The 20,108-nt window shown below is 49.1% G+C and overlaps 1 protein-coding gene and 1 long non-coding RNA gene across 5 annotated transcripts; one reads left to right on the top strand and one right to left on the bottom strand.

Moving 5' to 3' along the window:
• Positions 1-1,436: 1,436 nt before the first annotated feature.
• Positions 1,437-16,738, bottom strand: TRMT10B (tRNA methyltransferase 10B). 4 transcript variants are annotated; one of them, XM_005309187.4, is made up of 9 exons: positions 16,600-16,738; positions 14,736-14,968; positions 13,613-13,721; positions 10,985-11,109; positions 9,543-9,695; positions 6,322-6,400; positions 5,226-5,293; positions 3,216-3,339; positions 1,437-1,795 (listed from the first exon to the last, which is right to left on the bottom strand). In XM_005309187.4, exons 2-9 carry the CDS (start codon positions 14,928-14,930, stop codon positions 1,689-1,691), a joined length of 960 nt encoding a protein of 319 aa, XP_005309244.1. In that variant the 5' UTR covers positions 14,931-14,968; positions 16,600-16,738; the 3' UTR covers positions 1,437-1,688. The 4 variants fall into 4 exon arrangements, with proteins under 4 accessions (XP_005309244.1, XP_008177747.1, XP_042706346.1 ...); XM_008179525.3 differs by having other exon boundaries at positions 9,543-9,716; XM_042850412.1 differs by having other exon boundaries at positions 14,720-14,968.
• On the top strand, positions 6,977-12,446 carry LOC135972297 (uncharacterized). Its single transcript, XR_010588722.1, has 2 exons — positions 6,977-7,103; positions 12,323-12,446. It is a non-coding gene; the product is annotated as an uncharacterized LOC135972297 (long non-coding RNA).
• Positions 16,739-20,108: the final 3,370 nt, after the last annotated feature.

A 20,108-nucleotide genomic window follows, 5' to 3' on the forward strand; every position in this document is an offset into this window, starting at 1 on the left:
ACTTTTAGCGAGCTAGGTAGAGTACAGCTAGTGCTGGTACATTGCTACGAGCTGCAAATCACACCCCCACCTGCAGCGCACACAGCCCCCCCCCACTGGAATGAGACTCAGGCCTTCTAAATGTAGTTTGGGTGTTTTTCCCCTGCCATTTAAATGGGGGAAGTGTGTTCAACAAAGGTAGGTGGCAACAGCACTGGATAAGCTAACGAACTTCCCTTTATGTGCACTTTATACTTAAAAATGTTTATGCTTCCTTTCTTCCTGGAATATATCCTGGCAGTATAACACACCACAGCTTACAGAAGGTGAATAGGTAAAGTGGGGCGATAGTATCGATTTAGGGCATCTTCCCTGCAAGAACTGTCTTCATCCTAGTGCTTGTTTCAAGAGAGCAGCTATCAGTGGTTCCTGGTGGGGTGGGGGAATCAAGAATAAATATTCTATTATAACATTAATTAGATAAGTATCAGAGGGGTAGCCATGTTTGTCACTTTTTACAGATCGAGACTGAGTCCTGGAGAACCTTATAGACCAACAGACGTATTGGAGCATAAGCTTCTGTGGGTTTCAGGGGATGCATGTAGTGGAAATTTCCAAAGGCAGGTATAAATATGCAGGCAAGAATCAGTCTAGAGATAACGAGGTTAGTGCAATCAGGGAGGATGAGGCCCTCTTCTAGCAGTTGAGGTGTGAACACCAAGGGAGGAGGATATGGATAAATGGACACAAGTCAGATATCAGGAATGGCAATATACAAAAACCTGTAGGAGAACACTTCAACCTCCCTGGCCACACAATAGCAGATGTAAAGGTAGCCATCTTACAGCAAAAAAACTTCAGGACCAGACTCCAAAGAGAAACTGCTGAGCTTCAGTTAATCTGCAAATTTGACACCATCAGCTCAGGATTAAACACAGACTGTGAATGGCTAGCCAACTACAAAAGCAGTTTCTCCTCCCTTGGTGTTCACACCTCAACTGCTAGAAGAGGGTCTCATCCTCACTGATTGCACTAACCTCGTTATCTTTAGACTGATTCTTGCCTGCCTATTTATACCTACCTGTGGAAATTTCCACCACATGCGTCTGACGAAGTGGGAATTCACCCACGAAAGCTTATGCTCCAATACGTCTGTTAGTCTATAAGGTGCCCCAGGACTCAGTATCTAATTAATGACAAAGTAGCAGAAATATGGGTACAGCATTACAAGAGAAACTTTAGGAGATAAGAACGTTGTGTTTTACCTGTAAAAAGATTGTTCCAGTTAACTGCTACACTGGTGTAGTTAACGACTAACCCCACATTGCTTACTTGTAATTAACATGACAATCAAAACCTTAAGGGATTTTTGTACATCTTCTCCCTGCCCCAAAGAGGAACTGGTAGTCCAGTGGTGCAGACAATTTCCAAAACACTAACAAAACACCGGCAAGAAGTGACAAATTCCAGTTGGTCTGTATTTGAAGCCCAGGGCTGACCCTTGTTTTCCAGCAATACAGCAATGAGGTAGAATGTATGAAACTGATGAGCTCCTTATGCCAGGTGAGCCACATTTCTCTGTACACAAGCTACGCTGATGCCGCTGGTTGAAATAACGAGGGAGGAGTTTGCTTCCTTTGGCCGTGCAGCCTATTAACATCACAGAATGAAGAGTCTTCTTGCGTGTTGCTAAGCAGATGCATTTCCCATCATAGAGCTGTTTCCTGGAGAACGTAGCCTTTTCCAGGAGGAACTCCAGCTTTCAACGCTTCTGGCCAGCTCTGGGTCTCATAGTAAGTTGATAAGACATCAAAGACTGTCAGAAAGAGTGATCAAGATCAGTCTAAATACAGCAATCACTGGAAATCTGGGCTCGTTTGTCACTAGTTGGAACAAAGTCTGGAAGATTTGACAGCTGACAGCAGCCAGGCATCGATGCTATGGTTTAGAATCTGATGGGCAGGCACCCTAGGAAACTCGTTTGTGACCAGAGATCACGTATCGGTAGCTAAAGATCAATGGCATTAGGAAATTCTGCCTTCTAGCTGACAGCCATGTTGACCTCCTGACAAGCCACCACGGATCAACTACAATTTCCCGGAAAAGCAGAACATACCAGGGCCTCTCCCCTAAGAGCAGCTTCTCCAGTCACACTTCCGTGTTTCCTAACCCTGCTCTTCACGGTTTGTAACTTTAAGGTGGACACTTTCACGTTTATTAAACTTGGGCCAACTTTTCACACTTGGGTGCCTCAAGATAGCGGCGTGCTCTGGAGCGTTAGGAAAAACAATCAGGCCCCCTTCAGCCGGGGTCGACAGTGAGCGTTGTGAGCACAGCTTCCGGCACTCGTGTTTGAGAACCTTGGCATTAAGGCAAGCTGATGTGAGTGCTAAGTCCTGTGCCTGCGTCTACCCCTCACTGATTAGACCATCGAAGAATTGAGTCTTCTGATGCATTCAACAAAAACATGCAGACTCTAGCCACTTGCATGTAGTTCCCCCCCTTCTCCCCTGCTACATGCATACCTACCTATCCTAGGCAGTATGTTGGATGCTCCTCTTCATTATCCTTTCCTCCTCACACCACACCTTCATTAAAACACATATGGACAGCACCAGGGGGTTCCCCTATACAGCAGCCTACAGAGATGCGCAAGGCAGCGCTGAACCCAGCCACTCATCTGAACAGCAGCAATTCATGTGTTTTGGTAAGAGGGGGAGAGGGATTTTGGGCTCAAGGGATAATGGTAACTTGTTTTCCCACTCCGCTGCAATTACTGCCCTCAGTCCTTAGACGATGTTCATGAGTCAGGGAACAATTCTCCAGCCTGAATACCGCGCTGATCAGCAGCGGCCAGTGTGTAGACGCAAACTGGCCCAGGTCTAACAGAGCTTGGCCTCGGACTAGTTCTTCGCAAATAGGTGTTTGCTTTGCCAAGCTAACAATCAGTGGCACTTCTGCGGGCAATGCTAACATGAGTGGGCCCTGCCACTGAACTAGCTTTCCAGCAGAGGGAGGGGCCACGTACCCATGTTAAGGCAGAGGGATGGGAAAGCTTCCACCCCTGCTATACCCGGGCAGAAGACAACCTGGTATCGAAGCCCCACCACACACTCAGCCATATCGCCCCTTCTTTTGTTGTTCTAGTCCAATGAACTCTGGGGCCTGAACTTTCCTCCCCGTTCCCTGGCCCGGGATGGATACCATGGTGTAGAGCTCTGGCCTGGGAGCTATACCTTGATTGATTGCTAACGTCTCTGAATGGTAGTTCTTCACGTTGGCGTTCTTCACCATGTACTCTGCAATGGGCAGCCGAGCGGTCTGCAAGGAGTGCTCCTGTGCCTTCTGCAAGGTCAGTTTCTGGAAGTCAAAGGAAGAGATCATGCACACGCACGCACCCGGACCTTTTTCAGTCTGACGACCTTGTAGCACACATATTGCCCTTTGCTTAGGAGGGGCTGGGTGTGTGGGAGACAGGCCCATTCCCTCCATGGCTGGGGAAAGCCAATTAAGACAGACTGGAGCTGTCCCTGCTACATCCCTCCATTCCCCATAGAAACTGCCACCCCAGAACAGACCGGGGCACCAGCTGTCTGCAGCGGGCAGGTCCGGAACAACGTGCCCCCCCAGGGAAGTTCCTTCCCAGCCCCCAAGGGGCAGAGGTTAGCTCATCCCTGAAGAATGAACACTGATCTCCCTCCCAGAAGGTTGGGAGGGGGGCTGCCAGCCACACTTAGCAACAAACAATGGGCAGGCCGCTGCCCAAGGCCATTCGGGACAATAAACTCCTGCCAGTTCCCAGCCCGTTTCTACCCTCCCTCCCCCACCTGGTGGAAGGTGAATGAGTGGAAACAGATGGACACTGGAGTCCAGACTCCTTTGATCGCTCTCCAGCTGAGGCTAGACCTGGGTTTGGCGTGGGGGACAAGTTCTGTGGCCTCGTCTGCGGCGCCTCGTGGGAATGGATTGAGTGGCTCTCGGTTTGGCTCCTTCCTCTCAGGGAAATCCCCTCAGCCAGTTCATTCCCTCCCTGAGGGCCAGTCGTGCGGGGGCTCGGGCAGGGTCCCAACCTGCCATCCCTCCTGCTCTAGGCCTGTACGAAGCCACGAGCGCAGACCGAGTCAGTCTGAGCAGCCACGGGCTGGGGGAATTCAGCTCTGTCTCCCTGGAATCGGCAGCCTCCTGGCGCTCCCAGAGCCTCGCAGACAGGAAAGGAAGGAGGCGGTAGGCCAGAAGCGATGCTTGTCAGCACCGGAGGAATGGATGGCGCGGACGTCTGCACCTAGTAGTGAGGGTGATCCGTGGGGATCCATCCTTGCTCCTGGATTCCCAGACAGCAGCAGTAACTAGCAGTTCCTATCACGATCTACTACAGGCCAGGAGCCTGCAGACATTCCTCCCAAGCATCCAGGTGTTTGTTGCCTCCAGGCTAGGCTGCTGCATGCACTCCACACAGGGCTAGGCCTTCAAAAATAGTTCAGTCCATAATGCCCACTGCCTTCAATGGGAGTTAGGTGCCTACATACTCTGAGGGCGTGGGCCTCACGGATGATCTTTAAATTGTGATTGGTCTGGGCCTGGCTTATTCAAGAGCTTGCCCGTCGCCTACACCCTGCACATCTGTCACCCAGACCCTGGCCCAAGAGTGCCCCTCAGCTGGGAGACACATGCTGTCAGAACCTGGGTTTAGTGCCTCCAGGACAGAGGCAATGGGGAGCGTCCTCTACCTATGGACTCCACGCCCCTTGGAAGGCGCCACATCTAAATCTCCAGGGCACAAAGCGAGACATTTATTCGGGTTTGGCGCCAGATGCTATGAAACTTACAACACCACACGCTTGAAACACTTTAACGCCGCGAGCCAACGGCGTTCTAAACCACTGACTTATCTGGCCTCTGGTAATTTGCATCGCCAAAGATGTCCAACGGTGGGACGTGTACGGCCCCAAACCTACAGAGGGAAGGAGCCGTTCCCCACTGGGACTCTTCGTGGCGCAGGGGTCCATGCTAGTGCATCTGACTCAGGAGGGAGCCTCAGAGATTAGGAGAGATGGCAGGGCTGGAAGTCACCAAACTTATATTCACAATATAATTTTGGGACCATACATTAGGAATCGTTTGCTAGTGAAGAGGAGAAAACTGCATGACTTCCAGCATCATTTCCTGCCGGGGGCTCCCCACTAGTGCTGGCTGAAGGGGCCATGGGATTTTGTAAGTGTTTGGTGCAGCTTCCACCAAGCACTCACCTTCTGAATGCTTTCATCCACGAGCCCGCCGAGGACGTACACTCTGTGGGGGTCAATGTCCTGCAGAGCTAGAAAGGAAACAGAGGGCTAGTTAAACAGAACACTAGGCCGATTAGCAGTAGCCCATCTACTGCAGAGGAATGATTGGCTCAAACTGTTCTCTCTCTGCACAAGCTGGGTCCCGTGTGCTCCAGGAAGCTGGGGCCGTGGAGTGTGCTTCAGAAGCCACTCTGTGCCCCAGAATTGTGTGCCGTACCCTAAGCTTGTATTGGAGGACGGGGTCTAACCCTAATGGTTACAAAGGAAACCGTCAAAACATGAACATATGCCTGAGTCTGTAGAGAGCCTGAAACAACCACTCAGAGGTGGGCTGAAAAGGGAGAAATCTGAAGATGCAAATTGCAATGGCAACACTTGTTAACTCTTTCACTGCTGATCACTTTGACTTGCAGCTTGTGTGCTTACCCTACAATCCCGGAGAGCCAGGCCTCGCCACATGCCAAAGGCCCCAACTGAATCTACCAAAGTTTCCCCCACCCTTCAACAGCTTCCATAGACCCGATACACATTTCCACTGCATAATTCTGTCAGTTAAAAATAGAGGAGCAGCAGATAATACATTCAATAGCAAGCCACAAAGGGGATGCTGCCGTGACTGTTTTATTTAGTAAAACCCTCGCTTTTTTAAGATGGATCTGAAACAGCCACCGAATTTCCAGCCTGCTGTTCTGGAGTACTGCAAAGTGCAGGGTTCTAACCACACAGCACCCAGGTCAAGACATGCAAAGGTATTTAAACGTCTAACTCCCATTGATATTAATGGGAGTTAGGCATCTAAATGCCTTCAAGGATCTGGGGCTAAACCTTCATTCGTTGCTGGGACATCTTGAGCATTGATTAGTGTAGCTCAGATCCAGATGGAGATCCCAGCTACACCAGTTAGGAACTGATCTGTCTGAAGTAGTTTTAAACATGGTTTAAGAAAAGCTTTCCAACCAAACCAATCTTGGGTCAATTTTTTTTTTTTTAAATAAACTCTAGATTTTAACATGAGTGCTCTCCTGCCACAGCTCCCCCAAGCAAGCAAAAGACTCACCATTCTCCGAGTCAGGAGTGAGGTAGACAATTGTCTCCAAAGGAAATAGGTCAAGGTAACTTTCTGGAGTGGTATCCATCTGAAAAATGCAAAGGGAGAACACGCATGTGAAATAGACAAGAAGTGTCTTCGGCTAGAGTCCAATACCCTTCTGTAGCAGGGTGGACACCCACTCCTGCCCTGAAGGGCTTGAAAGCAGCTCTGAGACCTGGGCTGATTGGGGAAGTAGCCACAGCTGGGCCATGCCCCAATCAGGCCCCAGCTGGCCTGTATAAAAAGGCTGGGGGCCAGTCTCTATCTGCATTCAGAGAGAGGAGGGCCTGGCTGCAGGGAGCTAGAGACAGGACCTCAGTGGAGCAGGGCTGGAGAAAGTCTGGGGAGCTCTAGCCTGGAAAGCCCCAGGCTGCAGCCTAGCATTGAGCTAAAAGGTAGTGGGAGTTGCAGAGGGCAGCCCAGGGGTAGGCCAAGGCAGCAGGTCCAAACCCAATCTTGCCTGTGATGAGTGGCTGATACTGCAGTCTGCCCCAGGGCGTGGGGTTAGATGGTGACTAGCAGTAGCCTTATACTGAGGTGAGGTGGGAATAGTGGGTGGGGGTTCCCTGGGGAGAGGAGACCCTAAGACTGAGGGGTTACTGCCAGGGGCAGCACCCCAGGTAAAAGGGCACCGGGGTCCAGGGAGGGACATGGGGGCCAGAGGACAGGCGGATCACCGGCCTGCAGAGGGCGCTCCGGAGCTGGAACGAGCTAATTCCCAGAAGTCACCAGCAGCAGGCGCCGCAGGGGTGAGTCCATTTTTCTACACCTTCTCAGACATGAAGCATATCAGAACTGGTAAGGCCTCTGGGTCATTCAGACCCACAAGGGTAAGACGTTTTTCAGAAGAAACTAACACACATTCCACATCTATAAATACCACTGGTAATTTTCAAGTTTTGTTAAATTCTTTCCTGAGCAAAATTAGCAGATGTACTGAGGGAAAGAGATTAGCAATAATCCTAACAAACTAACTTCACTGCCTCTGTTGAGAATTAGAATATCGTCCATGATTAGTTATCGTAAAGTCATGCATTTTCCCCCTGTAACTGCCCAATTCATGAAGTTTATTGGAGGGAATAGAGCTCAGTTGTATCCAGGGGTCAGGTCTCCATGGTGCCAAGTGCTGTACACACACAAGACAAAAAGATGGGCCCTGCCCCAAAAACTTTAGTGGGCTTGATTCATTCCTCAGTTGCTCTGGCTTTTTCCCATGGAGATGCTGGCTGAGGGATCTGAGTTTTATTCCCACAGACCAGCTGTGTGACCACTTGTAGGGCAAGCCATGTAGGCCAAAATTTATCATCAACTGCTCCTCTGCAATTCCAACGATGGCAACTGAGTTTCCCAGGTGCCACTATCTGAAGACAGGGTTACACAGATTTAGCTAAGGTCACAGTGTGGCCTACAAAGCCTTAACTATGCCTGAGCTTGGGCGCAGAGGAAAGAACCCAGCTTGACTTGGACATTGTAGGCTGAAGTTGCAGGGCTGGCTGTTAGGAAAAGCCTCTTTTTATTTGTGAGCTGGACAAGTCTGATGTGAAGTCCAAGATCCAACAACCATGGAACACCCCTCTTCCTGCAGGCCATATTCCACGTAGAATCACACATGACGCCAAACCTCAGTTAGCAATGAAAACGGAACATGTGAATTCATAGAATATCAGGGTTGGAAGCGACCTCAGGAGGTCATCTAGTCCAACCCCCTGCTCAAAGCAGAACCAATCCCCAGACAGATTTTTTTTTTTTTTTTTTTTTTTTTTTTGCCCCAGATCCCTAAATAGCCCCTCAAGGATTGAACTCACAAACCACTGAGCTATCCCTCCCCCCACATGACCCTTCCTAAGGGTCCTCCAGCAACTAGTTCTGACATGGTGGAACCCACAACAAGGCCATGATCAATTCCCCTTCAATAGCCATTCCCACCTCCCTAAGGCTTCTGTCTTAGTGGTGATAATGGGCAGGAGAATGGATAATTGGGACTTCTGCATAGATAGATGATTAACTCTGAGCCCTCCCAGACTACTCAGTCCATCGGGGTCAAGTTTCCTCCCCAGACTCACTCAGGAAGGTGGGGGAACAGGGCAACTCCCTAGGCCCAGCGGAGGGAAAGGGGAGGGGTCATGCCCGGAGCAGGGAGGGAGACTGCGCTGCTCAGCAGGCCCGACCAGGGGTTGGGCTGGTGTTGGGGGCACAGGCTGAGGCTGGCCCCGGGACGACGCGGTTCGGAGGGTGGCATGGGCAGGGCTGATCCATACCTGGTGAGCTGGGGACAGAGGGTGTTGAAGAGTCAGAGCAGGTGGTGGCAGGAGCTGGTGGTTCGTGCCGCACCTGGCAGGGTGGGCGGGACAGTGGGGGACGGAGAGGCTGAGTCTCTCCGGGCCAGGTAGAGACCCGGCTGCTCTGCGGCCCGGCCGGGCCTGCTCCTTAGGCTGTGGCGGCCGGGAGGCTGCTGCTGCCGCCACAGCCCAGAGATAAGATGGATATTGCAGGCCTCAACCTCAGTCAGTGTCGCCCCGCCCCGCAGCCAGGCAGGGGAAGCCCCACAACCCGAGCCACTCCTGTCCCCTACTCACCCGAGCCTGCATCACGTCTCCTCTAGTCCCCTCCCAGGCACCCCCTGCTGATTGACACAGTGGGTCAGACCCAGAGTCCAGCTCACCCAGTATCTTGTCTCTACCAGGGGCCAGCACCAGATACATCAAAGGAAGGTGCAAATACTACACATCTGCCCAAAAAACAGTGTCCCGCCAATGCAGCAGGGGCTGTCTTTGGTGCTGTGTGAACACAGAACAAAACCACAATGGGGCCCTGGACCACAGCTGGGGCTGCTTCGCACTTCAGCAGTGCAAACAGTTAATAATAATAATTTCCATGTCGTCTGCAGCAGCTCTACACCCAGTTTATGAGCCCACTGAGTGTAATTCACTCTTGTTTCATTGGCTTTGAATAAGACACTTGTCTCGAAGTTCAAACTAAGATACACAGCTGCTGTGTTCATAGGAGGGGCATACGAAAAGGTACAACGAAGAGGGGAAAGATCCTAGCTTGTGTTACTGGGTTTTAAAAACAGTCTTTTAGATTATATTGATAGGAGTCACAGGAGCAACATGTTTTGCTGTGTACAAGGGGGCAGTAGTCACTGTCTTGTGGAATTCACTCACGTCAGTTACTTTTACGATACTTACGAGGTAATTGGAAAACCCATCGTTCATTCGGAAGCACTCTTCAGAAATAGGACTGCCGGCCACAAATCCAGTAAGGCAAATCCAAAACGGCTTTCCAGCTTTCTTGTTGGAACCATACAGCCTCCTTATCTGAGCGGCAAGGCGACTTATTTCCTTCCAAGAGAGAACGAACATCTGCACACAAGTGGCCCAGATGGGTACGGGCTCAGAGCCAAGGGCACCACTTACTCCCACCTCAGGCCCAGCTTGGAGATCTCCCATCACCGCACGGGTCCAGCCCGGCCCAGCCCAGCTTAGCGTGCAGAAGCTGAGGAGGTGGCCGAGCTCATGGACTAGCAGGGGTTTTAAACATAAGCGCCAACTTTCCCAGGCGCCAGTGGGTGCTTGCGCCCCCCCGGGCCCCACCCCGACTCCACCCTTTCCCCGCCCCCATTCCAACCCCTTCCCCAAAGTCCCTGTCCCAACTCCGCCCCCTCCCTGCCCCTATTGGACCCTCTTCCCCAAATCCTCGCTCCTTCCCCGAGTGTGCCGTGTTCCCCCTCCTTCCCTGCTGCATGGGAGAGGGGAAAAAAAATCGGGCACGCTCAGGGGAGGAGGAGGCGGTGGAGCAGAGGTGAGCTGGGGGGGCGGGGAGGGCATGGAGCTGCCAGTGGGTGCAGAGCACCCACCAATTTTTCCCTGTGGATGCTCCAGCCCCGGAGCACCCACGGAGTCAGCGCCTATGGTTTTAAAGGCCATTTTTCATAAGGGATGGTGGAGATTTAGGCTGGACAGGGAGAGTGAGGTAACCAAGGCTCTGTTCTGCCCTTGGCCTTTGGGTTCCCATCCTGTGCGCTGCGTCTCGGAGAGAGAACGTGCCAAGGGCAGGGGCATACTGCCTGGGTACAACGCAGGCCGAGGACAGAAGGGCCAATCAGATACTCCCAGGGACCAATACATGCAGCTAGCAGAGCTCTATGCCTAGTGGGTGGGGGCTGGGATTTTCCCCATGTAAAAGCCTTTGGTTTTTTTACAGTAGCCCCTGACACTCCAGCTCTGGGATAAAGCTTTGCAGAGCAACCCTGCTTGCTGAGAGATATTGCTGACCAACCAGCCACCCCTTCCCCCAGCTCCCATCCCCCATACAATCTAGCTCTGAGCTCATTGGTTATTTAAAAGGAAACACCCTGGTTGTGCAGCAGACAAGCTTCAATAGCGGAAACAAAAAAGAATCACCTGTCAAAAATGGATACATATAAATGAATTGTTCTTTCCAGCCAGGCCCCAATCCCGCAATGGGACCCGCTGGCTCGGCCCTGTGCAATGGGACCCACTGGCGCGCGGTCTCTGCTAAATACTTCCCACCGACCTAAGGGAGGTGTTTATGTTGGCAGACCTCATTGTAAGATTCCTCCCCAAGAGGTTCATGAGCACTAGGGACAGTTAGCGGTTGCAGCGCATACCTTCTTCGTCATGTGGCTGGTCATACTCAGATCTACACATAGCCAGGGGGCTGCCTCTTTGGCCGCCAGAAGCCGCTCCTTGGTGATGGCTTTTAAAACCCGTTTGCTGTGCTGGTGAGCAGCACCTGGAACGCAGAGAGAGAGATGGGAGGGGGAGTCAGGGGGAGAGGAAGGGAGGGAATTCAATCATTGAAATAATGCAAGCACCTGTAACATTGCCTTAAATCCTGGGCCCCAGTATTCTTGTTGGGGGTCCTCAGAGGCGGACTGGCAGAGTAGCTTTTTCCCCATTTCCCTGCTTGGGTTCCCCAACCCCTCACTCCCCCAGTGGCCCCTCCCCCACAGAGCTATGTTGGTGTGGGGGCGGGAGAGTCTCCGTTGGTCACATCCCCTGGTGAGGTACTTGCAGGAGAAAGAGGGACGTATTAATGCTGTTGCACAAGGCACTGGCCAGACCTCTTGCGTAACACTGAATTCCGCCCACCCGTGCTCCAGGGAGACCAATTCAGCCTGGAAGAGGTGGAGAGAAGGGCTGCTAGGGTGATCAGGGGACGAGAGGAGGCTCGCAGCGCTTGGCTTGCTCCGCCCAGCGAAAGGAAAGCTGGGAGGGAATCTGATTGCTCTCTATAAACACACTGGGGGGCAAACACCAGGGAGGGAGAAGAGCTACTGAAGCCAAAGGACAAGGCTGGCACAAGAGCCAATGGGGATAAACTGGTCAGGAATAAATTCAGACTGGAAATGAGAAGAAGGTTTCTAGCCACCAGTGGGGCGAGGGTCTGGAACAACCTCCCAGCAGGAGCCGTGGGGGCAGACAACCTGACTGCTTTCAAAATGGGCCTTGACAAGTCCATGAACAAGATTATCCAGTGGGGTTGCCTGGGAGAGCAGGGGATTGGACTCTCTGACCCAGAAGGGCCCTTGCAGTCCTGTGCTCCTTGGGTTCTCAGGGCTGAGCCCCGTGCCATGGAAAGAGAAGAGAAGCTTGGTCTGGCAGACAGCTGCCTTGCCACGTGATCTCCTCCCACTGAGGACCACAGCAGGAGCAGAAAAGGGCTGCAGTTACGCTGAGGATCCAGGGATATGCAGCTTTCCTTATCCCCACTGCTTCTCACGTCTGTTCCACACCCTGAACTACTGTGACCTCCCCCACAAAAAGGGGGGCTGTCTTTCCAGGCTGGGAAATGTTGCCTTAAAGAAACACAAAGGGGATGGTTTGTTGGTTTCAACATGGACATGCTCGGTCTTAGATCTCAGGGCTTGAAACAGATTTATATCAATGGCTGGTAAATTGTCACTCCAATTTCTTGGTGGCATCCACACTAAATGATTGTTAAGTTTCAGCTTGTCCACGAGGAGCTGCTGGCCTCAGAGAGGATTCTTGCTGCAGTAACTGCATGGAAAGAAGCCTCTGGAGAAAGGCCACATACAGATTGCTCCCGAGGAGAAATGTCTCAGATGGGAAAGGCGTGGCCCATTCCTAGACACTTGTACCTGAAGATGTTATCCTGCACTCACTTAAACGTGTGAGTAACTTCGCGCAGATAAGGATTCCCACTGAAGTACATGGGAACGCAGCAACATGAAGCACCCACCTGCACAACATGAAGAATGTGTGCGCATGAGTCTTTGTAGGCCTTAACCGGCAGGACGTTTCATTTTGACGGGGATCAAAACAACTCCAGGTAAGATTTACATTTTCATAAAGCACAGGCCTCAAAAAAATCAAACAGGCTAATGTTCTAGGAGCTCATATAAGATGGGTTTGTAAAAAGGCAATATCATTGTCTTGTGTAGATTGCTCACTATTGTATCGTTGGATTTAGTTCTATATTACAAGGGGAGTGGGCTCTTTATGAATGTGCTGAACTCCAGAGGTATTTCTGGACATGATGTTTGGCGGCTGCTTATTTTGAAGCAGTCTTAAAAATGGATTCCCCGCCTGCCCCCCACCCTCCCATGTGTTAAAAGCCTGATACGGTGTTGTCAATAAGCAGCAGAATCTTGGAGGAGAACTCCCTCTGAGCATCCATGGGAGTGTCTTCACAGCAGGGTTAACTCAAGTCTCATCCACACACACAAATCTGTGAGCGGGGTGGGGCTTTCATTTGCAATGGCCAGCAGGACCAGAGGGATAGGCAACAGGTCAAGTTAACACAGTCACTCTGTGCCGCTCCAGTGTTATTCTGCAGTGTTGCCACTTTCACTAGAGCTAGGCTAACTGGAGAGGACTGAACTGAAGTGTAGATCGTTTGACTTAACTCCCCAGTAAAAATAAAACATTGCCCTGGTCTACACTTGAAATTTAGGTTGACATAGCTACGTCCCTCAGGGGTGTGAAAAATCCACACCCCTGAGCGACCTCACGCTCGGTGTAGATGCAGCCAGGTGTGTCCTTGGGAAGGTGGTGTTCCTACAGTGGTGGAAAAACCCCTTCCATTGGCATATGCCGCATCTACACTACGATACTACAGTGCTGTTGCTATGCCCCATAATCCCCGTAGTGTAGACTAAGCCATAGCCTAAGAATCAGTCATTAAAACACGTAGCCCGATTCACAGGTGCTGTAAGATTAGCTGGTGTACACCAGCTGAAGAGCTAACCCCATAGTTTTCAGTTTGCTTGTACCTTTATCTTCAGCATGTTTAGCTTTTCTCCTCTCTTTTTCCTGTTTTCTCTTCTTCTTCTTTGCCGTAACTATTTTCTCCCAATGCCGCTGTTTCCTCAAAACATTCCTCTTTTAACACAAAAGAGAACAAAAGGATCTGAGAAGCTCATAAAGATGCAAAAGATTTAAAGTGCCAACCTCACCAGTTTTTCTAAAACCCAGACCTACGTTTGAGTCCACTTTCAGAAAGAGGCCAAGTTTTCGGCTGCAGCTATGTGCACCCATAGCCCTGAACGTGTGCACACATGCTGAGCAGATCCCTACCTACCCAATTTGTGTGCACAAATTTAGTTTTTGGTTGTGCAAAATCGTGGGGGCAAATGGATAGGCCGGACTGACGCGCCATTAAACGTTTGGGTCTAAACAACAAAATTTAGTGGTGGATTTAAAAAAAAAATTGTTTTGAAAAGTATTTTTGTCTTTTAAACTACTCCAATAACAGTCAAGGAAACAAAGCAACAAATCAAGTCTATTTCTCTTGATAAGAGCCCATTCCAGCTAAACTTACTTGACTTCCAGGCTGCAAGGTCAAGCCTCTACCAATATTTTCTTTGCTCCTAAATGATAGTTCTTGTTTACATCTAGCTCTGTCATGCATTTACCAAAGGAACACTGTCAAAAGAGACACCATACAGCTAAGAAACCACCTTCCTTACCTGAGTCACTAATGGCTCAGATCATTAGAAGAGAGCTTTGAAAGATCCACTAGGCTTTCCCCCCCACTTTTTGCACTATTTCTTCCCTACTTTGTATATGTCTCTCAGCCTGCATGATGCAAACAGACTGGTCAGTTTCACGGCCTGGGGACCAGTCTGTAGCAGGATGCGGCTGTGTTTGGGTTCCCAGTTCCACTAGCAGTGAATGTTTACATGGGTTTGTTAAAGAATATAATTTCTAGTTTTAGTCGTTACTTTTAATAGATCCAGCATCTAGCTCTGACCTTGTGTGTAGTGCTGTTAGGCCCTGATCCTGCCATGGATCTGTACAGGCAGTGCTGTGTGCCCATGCAAACCCCCTGGCTGCAAGGGGCTGCCCATACTGGCCCACTGGCAGGATCGGGGCCTTACCTTATACTGTACATACCGAGTACCACTTCTCGTTCCCCACAGGAAGGTCCTTTGGGCTGTCACAGCCTGTGTCAATCTGCAGGAGCCGGAAGCTTTCACAGATGCTTTCCCTGTCCCCTCCATCATCCGGCCAGGCAACCTCACATTCCCATTGTCGATCTGCTCCCCCCACAGGATCACTCTCCTCTGTGTCATGCTCTGCATGTTTCATCGTTGCCCTGTGCTCCGGCACGGTGCGGAGTGGTGGCACTGCACAGAAAGGGAAGGTGATCAGAATCCAAGGGAGACCTTGCACGTTTAATTCAACAGACCAGATTGACCCTTCCTAGGTGCAACTCACGCCTGCTTGGCTCACAGCGCCCGGCAGTGGGAGAGGGAGGCGGAGAAAATCAAGTGGCATTTCCACTGCTGCCCTCCTCCAGGGCTTCTACTGGGGGAAAGCAGCTTTAGTCTGACCCCCAGGAGCCTGCCAGGGAAGGCTGCAACAAGGTATGGGGCTGCAGTCTATTCAGGCTGCACCATCTTTTAAAGGCTCCTCCAGAAAAGGGGAGGTTCTAGGAACCTTGAGCCACCAGGGGATTCCCTGGCCCAGTGTACACAGACCCTGGAGCAAATCTGGCCCCATACATCTTTAAACCCTGCTAACTGAAAAAGTAGGCAGTGGCATAAGTAGCCATCGAGCGGGGAAGAAAGCAAGAAGAGGATTTGTACACTGCATGATTAATGAGCCTACAGGGTCACTAACAATGTGTGACACTCCCAAGGGACAGAGTCAGATGCAGACAGGCTGCAGCGGGATGGGATTATTAGAATAGGTGTGTGGCACTGGGATATTTCTCTTTGGAGAGGAAGGAAGGAAGTAGGACAGTAGATTGCAATTGACTAGCCGGTACAAATATAGCATCCCATGATCCAGAGGAACAAACTCATGACACACACAACCCTGCTCAGCTACATCTTCATTTTCCACATTTTTATAATAAAGCAGAAAAAAATATTAAAAATAAAGTTCTGACATTTTTTACCCCAAAGCTGTGCAAACTTTTTCAAAACTGAACTGACCCTTCTTTGGAAGGGTGATGGTACTTGATCATTCCCTAGTGCTTAGGTATACCTTATCCCTTTTGGGCAGGACTGTGACAGAAATAAAAGTGAAGATGGCTTAATTGTATTTGTCTCGATTTGGCAAAAGAACTCCAAACACTTCATGCTACAAATTGCACCTGAAAAAGAGCTCGGTATACCTCAAAAGATTTTCTTTTTCACCAACAGAAGTTAGTCCAATAAAAGATATTAACTCACCCACCTTATCTCTCTAATATCCTGGGACCAACATGGCTACAACTACACTCCAAACAACAAATAGCACACACTCTGTACGCCAAAAAGAAAAGAAAAAACACCAACCCATATTGCTGTTACCCCATCCACCCTTCCCTGTCCCCTTGGTTCAACCATCTATTGTTATCCTGAAACTAAGCTTTGGAAGGCAAGCATTATCTTTTCTTGTATGTCTATTCAGTGCCTAGCACTGTGATCTGGGTGTGACCTCTAGGCACTGCTGTAATAATAATGCCTACTGAACACAGACAAGCCCATGAAATTCCCAGCATTCCCTTCTCTATTACATATAATGGTCAGATTTTGCAGGCCCAGCTAAACTGGTTTAAATCCAGAGTAACTCCACCCCAGCCAAAGGAGTAAGGGAGTTACTGGAGATTTACACTGGTGTAGGAAATCAGAATTGGGCCCCATGACTTTAAAATAAAAATACCCATATGGCCTTCAGCAATTCAGTAGTTACAGTAACAGGCCATGCAGAGGCAGAGACACCCTTTCATACTATTTCATTCTTTTAAGTCTGAATGCTTGCTACTCACCAGCCACACTTGGTCCCCTAGGGACAATACCCAGCGCTCAGGACACAGCCACGCTGTAACAGCACCTGCACCTTTAAGAGGCTTGCAGGCATCAAACTTCCTATGTGATGGCTAGACATAGTCATGTGGCTCACCCTCAAGGTCACTTCCTCTGCTAAGCCAACTGCATTCTGGGAGTTGTAGTCCTAATAGCTAAGAGACCAAGCACCTTGGACATCTAACATTGCTAGTTTTAAGCCATGTGAAAGAAGACAGAAAGAGCTAGTCTTGCTCCTCTCTGGCGTCTTCTTAACCTGAAAACAAACCTTTCTCCCCTTTATTCATGTTCTAAACCCTCTTTTCCTTTGGGGAATTTGGGGTCAGAGGGTTTTTGCTTTACATTTTATTTCCATAGTTCCTATTTCTTGGTATCTATACTTATTTCAGGTTGTCTGACACTTCCCATTGTAAGCCCCTGTTCTCAGTTGCCTATAACTTTGCCAAACTTTAAATGTTTGTGCTGAAATCTTCCATGCCGGGTGTCTGCCTCATGTGGAATTTTTTGGAAAGTTTCAGCTAAAGTGCTTTCAGTTGTTTCCAAGAATGAGATTAAATACATTGTTTAGCCCATATTAAAATAATTCTTACAGTTGTTTCTCTGAGAAGCTCTAGCGCATCCATGTTTTGGAGCAAGGACTTGAAATCTAGCAGGGCAATTTTGCCCTAGTGTCAGGGAGTTGCCATTTGTCGTCACTATGAAAAGCCATCCAAATTTGGCCAAATTATAAGCTTCTGAAAAATTGCAGTTCACACATGCTGAGTATAGACTTGTTTGAGTTTGGCAGCTAAATTGTCCAAAGATTCCATTTGGACTGAACATGCTCCATCCCCTCAGAATTCCCACCTGTGCCATCCCGAGAGAGCAACTGAGCACGTTCCATCCTGGGCCTGCAGGGGCGGAGCAGGACTTTTGCTGAAACTATATCGGCAAAACTTCATTCTGGCATTTCCTAACTTTTGAGCATTTGACTTTGTAACCTTAGTGTTCTTTTAACATAGTGTCCTTAAATGTAACTATTTCATCTTTGAATTATGGTGGTTCATAGAGGCTTAAACTGAGATCAGGACCATGTTGCACTAGATATTACACAAACACATTGTAAGACTGTCCATGCCACTGAAGAGCCTACAGGCTAAGGGGACAAAACTAAAGCATCATTATTATCCCCATTTTACAGATGGGGAAACTGAGGCATGGAGCAAATAAGGGCTTGTCTACACAAACAACTAGACCGCAGCAGCTAACTGTCCATGTGCACGCTGCTGACACACATTAAGAAATTTGTTTGAGTGCTTTGAGCTAGTCCTGTTTCAAAGAGGAACATATGTTTTAAGTTAATATGCATTACGTTATCCTCAGAGCAGGGAAATATACCCATTTTACAGCGAGCAAGCTGAAGGCAGACAGCATTTAAGTGACAAGGCAATTAGGCTCTCCACAGGTGCAGCTGACTGACTCCCACCATGTCCCATTCTGTAACAGGAATGTTTTTCATGCAAGCTCAGAAGAACAGCTGACAGTCTACAGAGTTGGAGCCGCATAGCAACTCCAAGCACAGGCCTAGAGGGACCTGAGATGACAGGTGGTTACTATCCTGATTTTGCTAAGCAGTTTAGGATGGTGCCCCTACCTAATAATAGATCTCACAACAATAATTAGATTGATGTAGCTGTAATGGGGTGAAATATGCATGCATACAAGACAGCATAACTGTCTTTAGAGCCCTGACACACATCATGTCATGAAGTCATACAAGTTCCTCCTCATTCTTGTCATAAATCAATTATTTCCTGGGTGTTTTGTCACAGATTAGTCCCATGTGGAGGATTCCTTCCTCTGAAATGTTGTTAAGGGAGCTCTGTGAATCCGCATCAGCATTCTTTGATGAGTGAACTGCAGGCCAACTCAGCAAGCAAACGGGGGAAAATACAAAGAAACAGTAAACTAAAAAGCAGACATCACGCAGCGATGAAATGGCAATTACTGGTATTGCTGGCTCCTTGGAGGATCTGGGCCCAAGTCACCATATTACATAAAAACTTTGCCTGGAACCCCCAAACTAATTATACGCCTGCCTTTTCTGTAAATTTGAACAGGAGCTCTGGAGAGGACAGGCAAGCATTGATCTAGTTGGCCACACTGACTACTCCTTCTGTTTAATTAATGTATTTGACTAAGATAAAAGCCTACTGGACACAGCACATTTTCTTTGATGTCCATAACAGAAGCAAAACAGTCGTTGCCCATTAACTGCACGGCACACATTATAACAACCCAATACATAATGTCTACCCCATACATCATTAGAAACTCTTTAGTGTAAACTTTTCTACCCACAACTCACTCTTCACAAACTCACATCAAACGGGGTTATCTCAAAGGATGTATCTGGATTTGTCGGGCATGTTGCCAGGAATGGATTTAACTGGATTAGCACACAGTGTAAACAGATGTTAGCCTGGGTGTTTTCTCTCCAAAGACTTGGAAATTATTCACCTAAAATTGTGTGTGTCAGGGTAAGGAAGTGATCATCAGGATTTCTTGAGATTCTTTCAAATGCTCCTGGGAAACTCATCCAAAATATTTGCTGGGCTTGGCTTCTCAATCTGACACGAGAGTGCGTGGGCTGATTCTGGGGTTCTGAAACAGTGGGGGGAGAGGGTGGTCACCAATAGGCCCTAGGGGGTTCCAATCACTCTGCCTTTCCCTGGTGCTAAATGGATATGACACCGGACTGACCATGAGACGGGAAGCAGGAACTCTTGCGTTCTAATCGTGATCTGTTAGTGAGTTGCTGCATAGCCTCGGGAAAGTCACTGAGCCAAATAACCATTTTATTATTTTACTGGGAATAAAGCGATCTCTTCTGAAGGGCCTCAAAGAATCCGTGAGATTTCAGCTGTGCTCTGGGGCCTCTTTGGCCTCCTGGTTTCTGAGCCCTGGGTGCAGACTCCAGTCACACAGTTCTCAACGAGCAGGGCTAGAAACTAAGCGGTTTGAAATGAAAGCTGAATTTTCCCCTAATCCCACTCCAGGCTGATTGTGGTTTCTGGCACTCTGGGCCTTAGAGGGGGATGGAAGGGAGATTATTAGGCCCTGGCTGCCCCTAGTCTTCCTGCTATCCCACTATCTTGGCAACCTTCAGGAAATAAGTATTTTGAATATGCTGTTCTCTTGTTTAGTCTCACAAAAAGAAGGCCGAGGGGGATATCATGCTCTCTAAATACACCGCGGGGGGAGGTAAATACCAATGAGGATGAAGAGCTATTGAAGCTAAAGGACAAGGCTGACACAAGAACAAATGAAGTGGCCATGACCAAATTCAGGCTGGAAATTAAAAGGTTTCTTACCATCAGAGGAGTGAGGTTCTAGAACAGCCTCCCAATAGGAGCTGATGGAGCAAACGACTTACCATAATTAGTTTTGAGAGACAGTTGGACAAATTTGAGTGAGATTATATGACATGGTT

This window comes from Chrysemys picta, chromosome 6 (genome assembly GCF_011386835.1).
Source record: "Chrysemys picta bellii isolate R12L10 chromosome 6, ASM1138683v2, whole genome shotgun sequence".
In the NCBI taxonomy this organism is placed as follows: domain Eukaryota; kingdom Metazoa; phylum Chordata; order Testudines; family Emydidae; genus Chrysemys; species Chrysemys picta.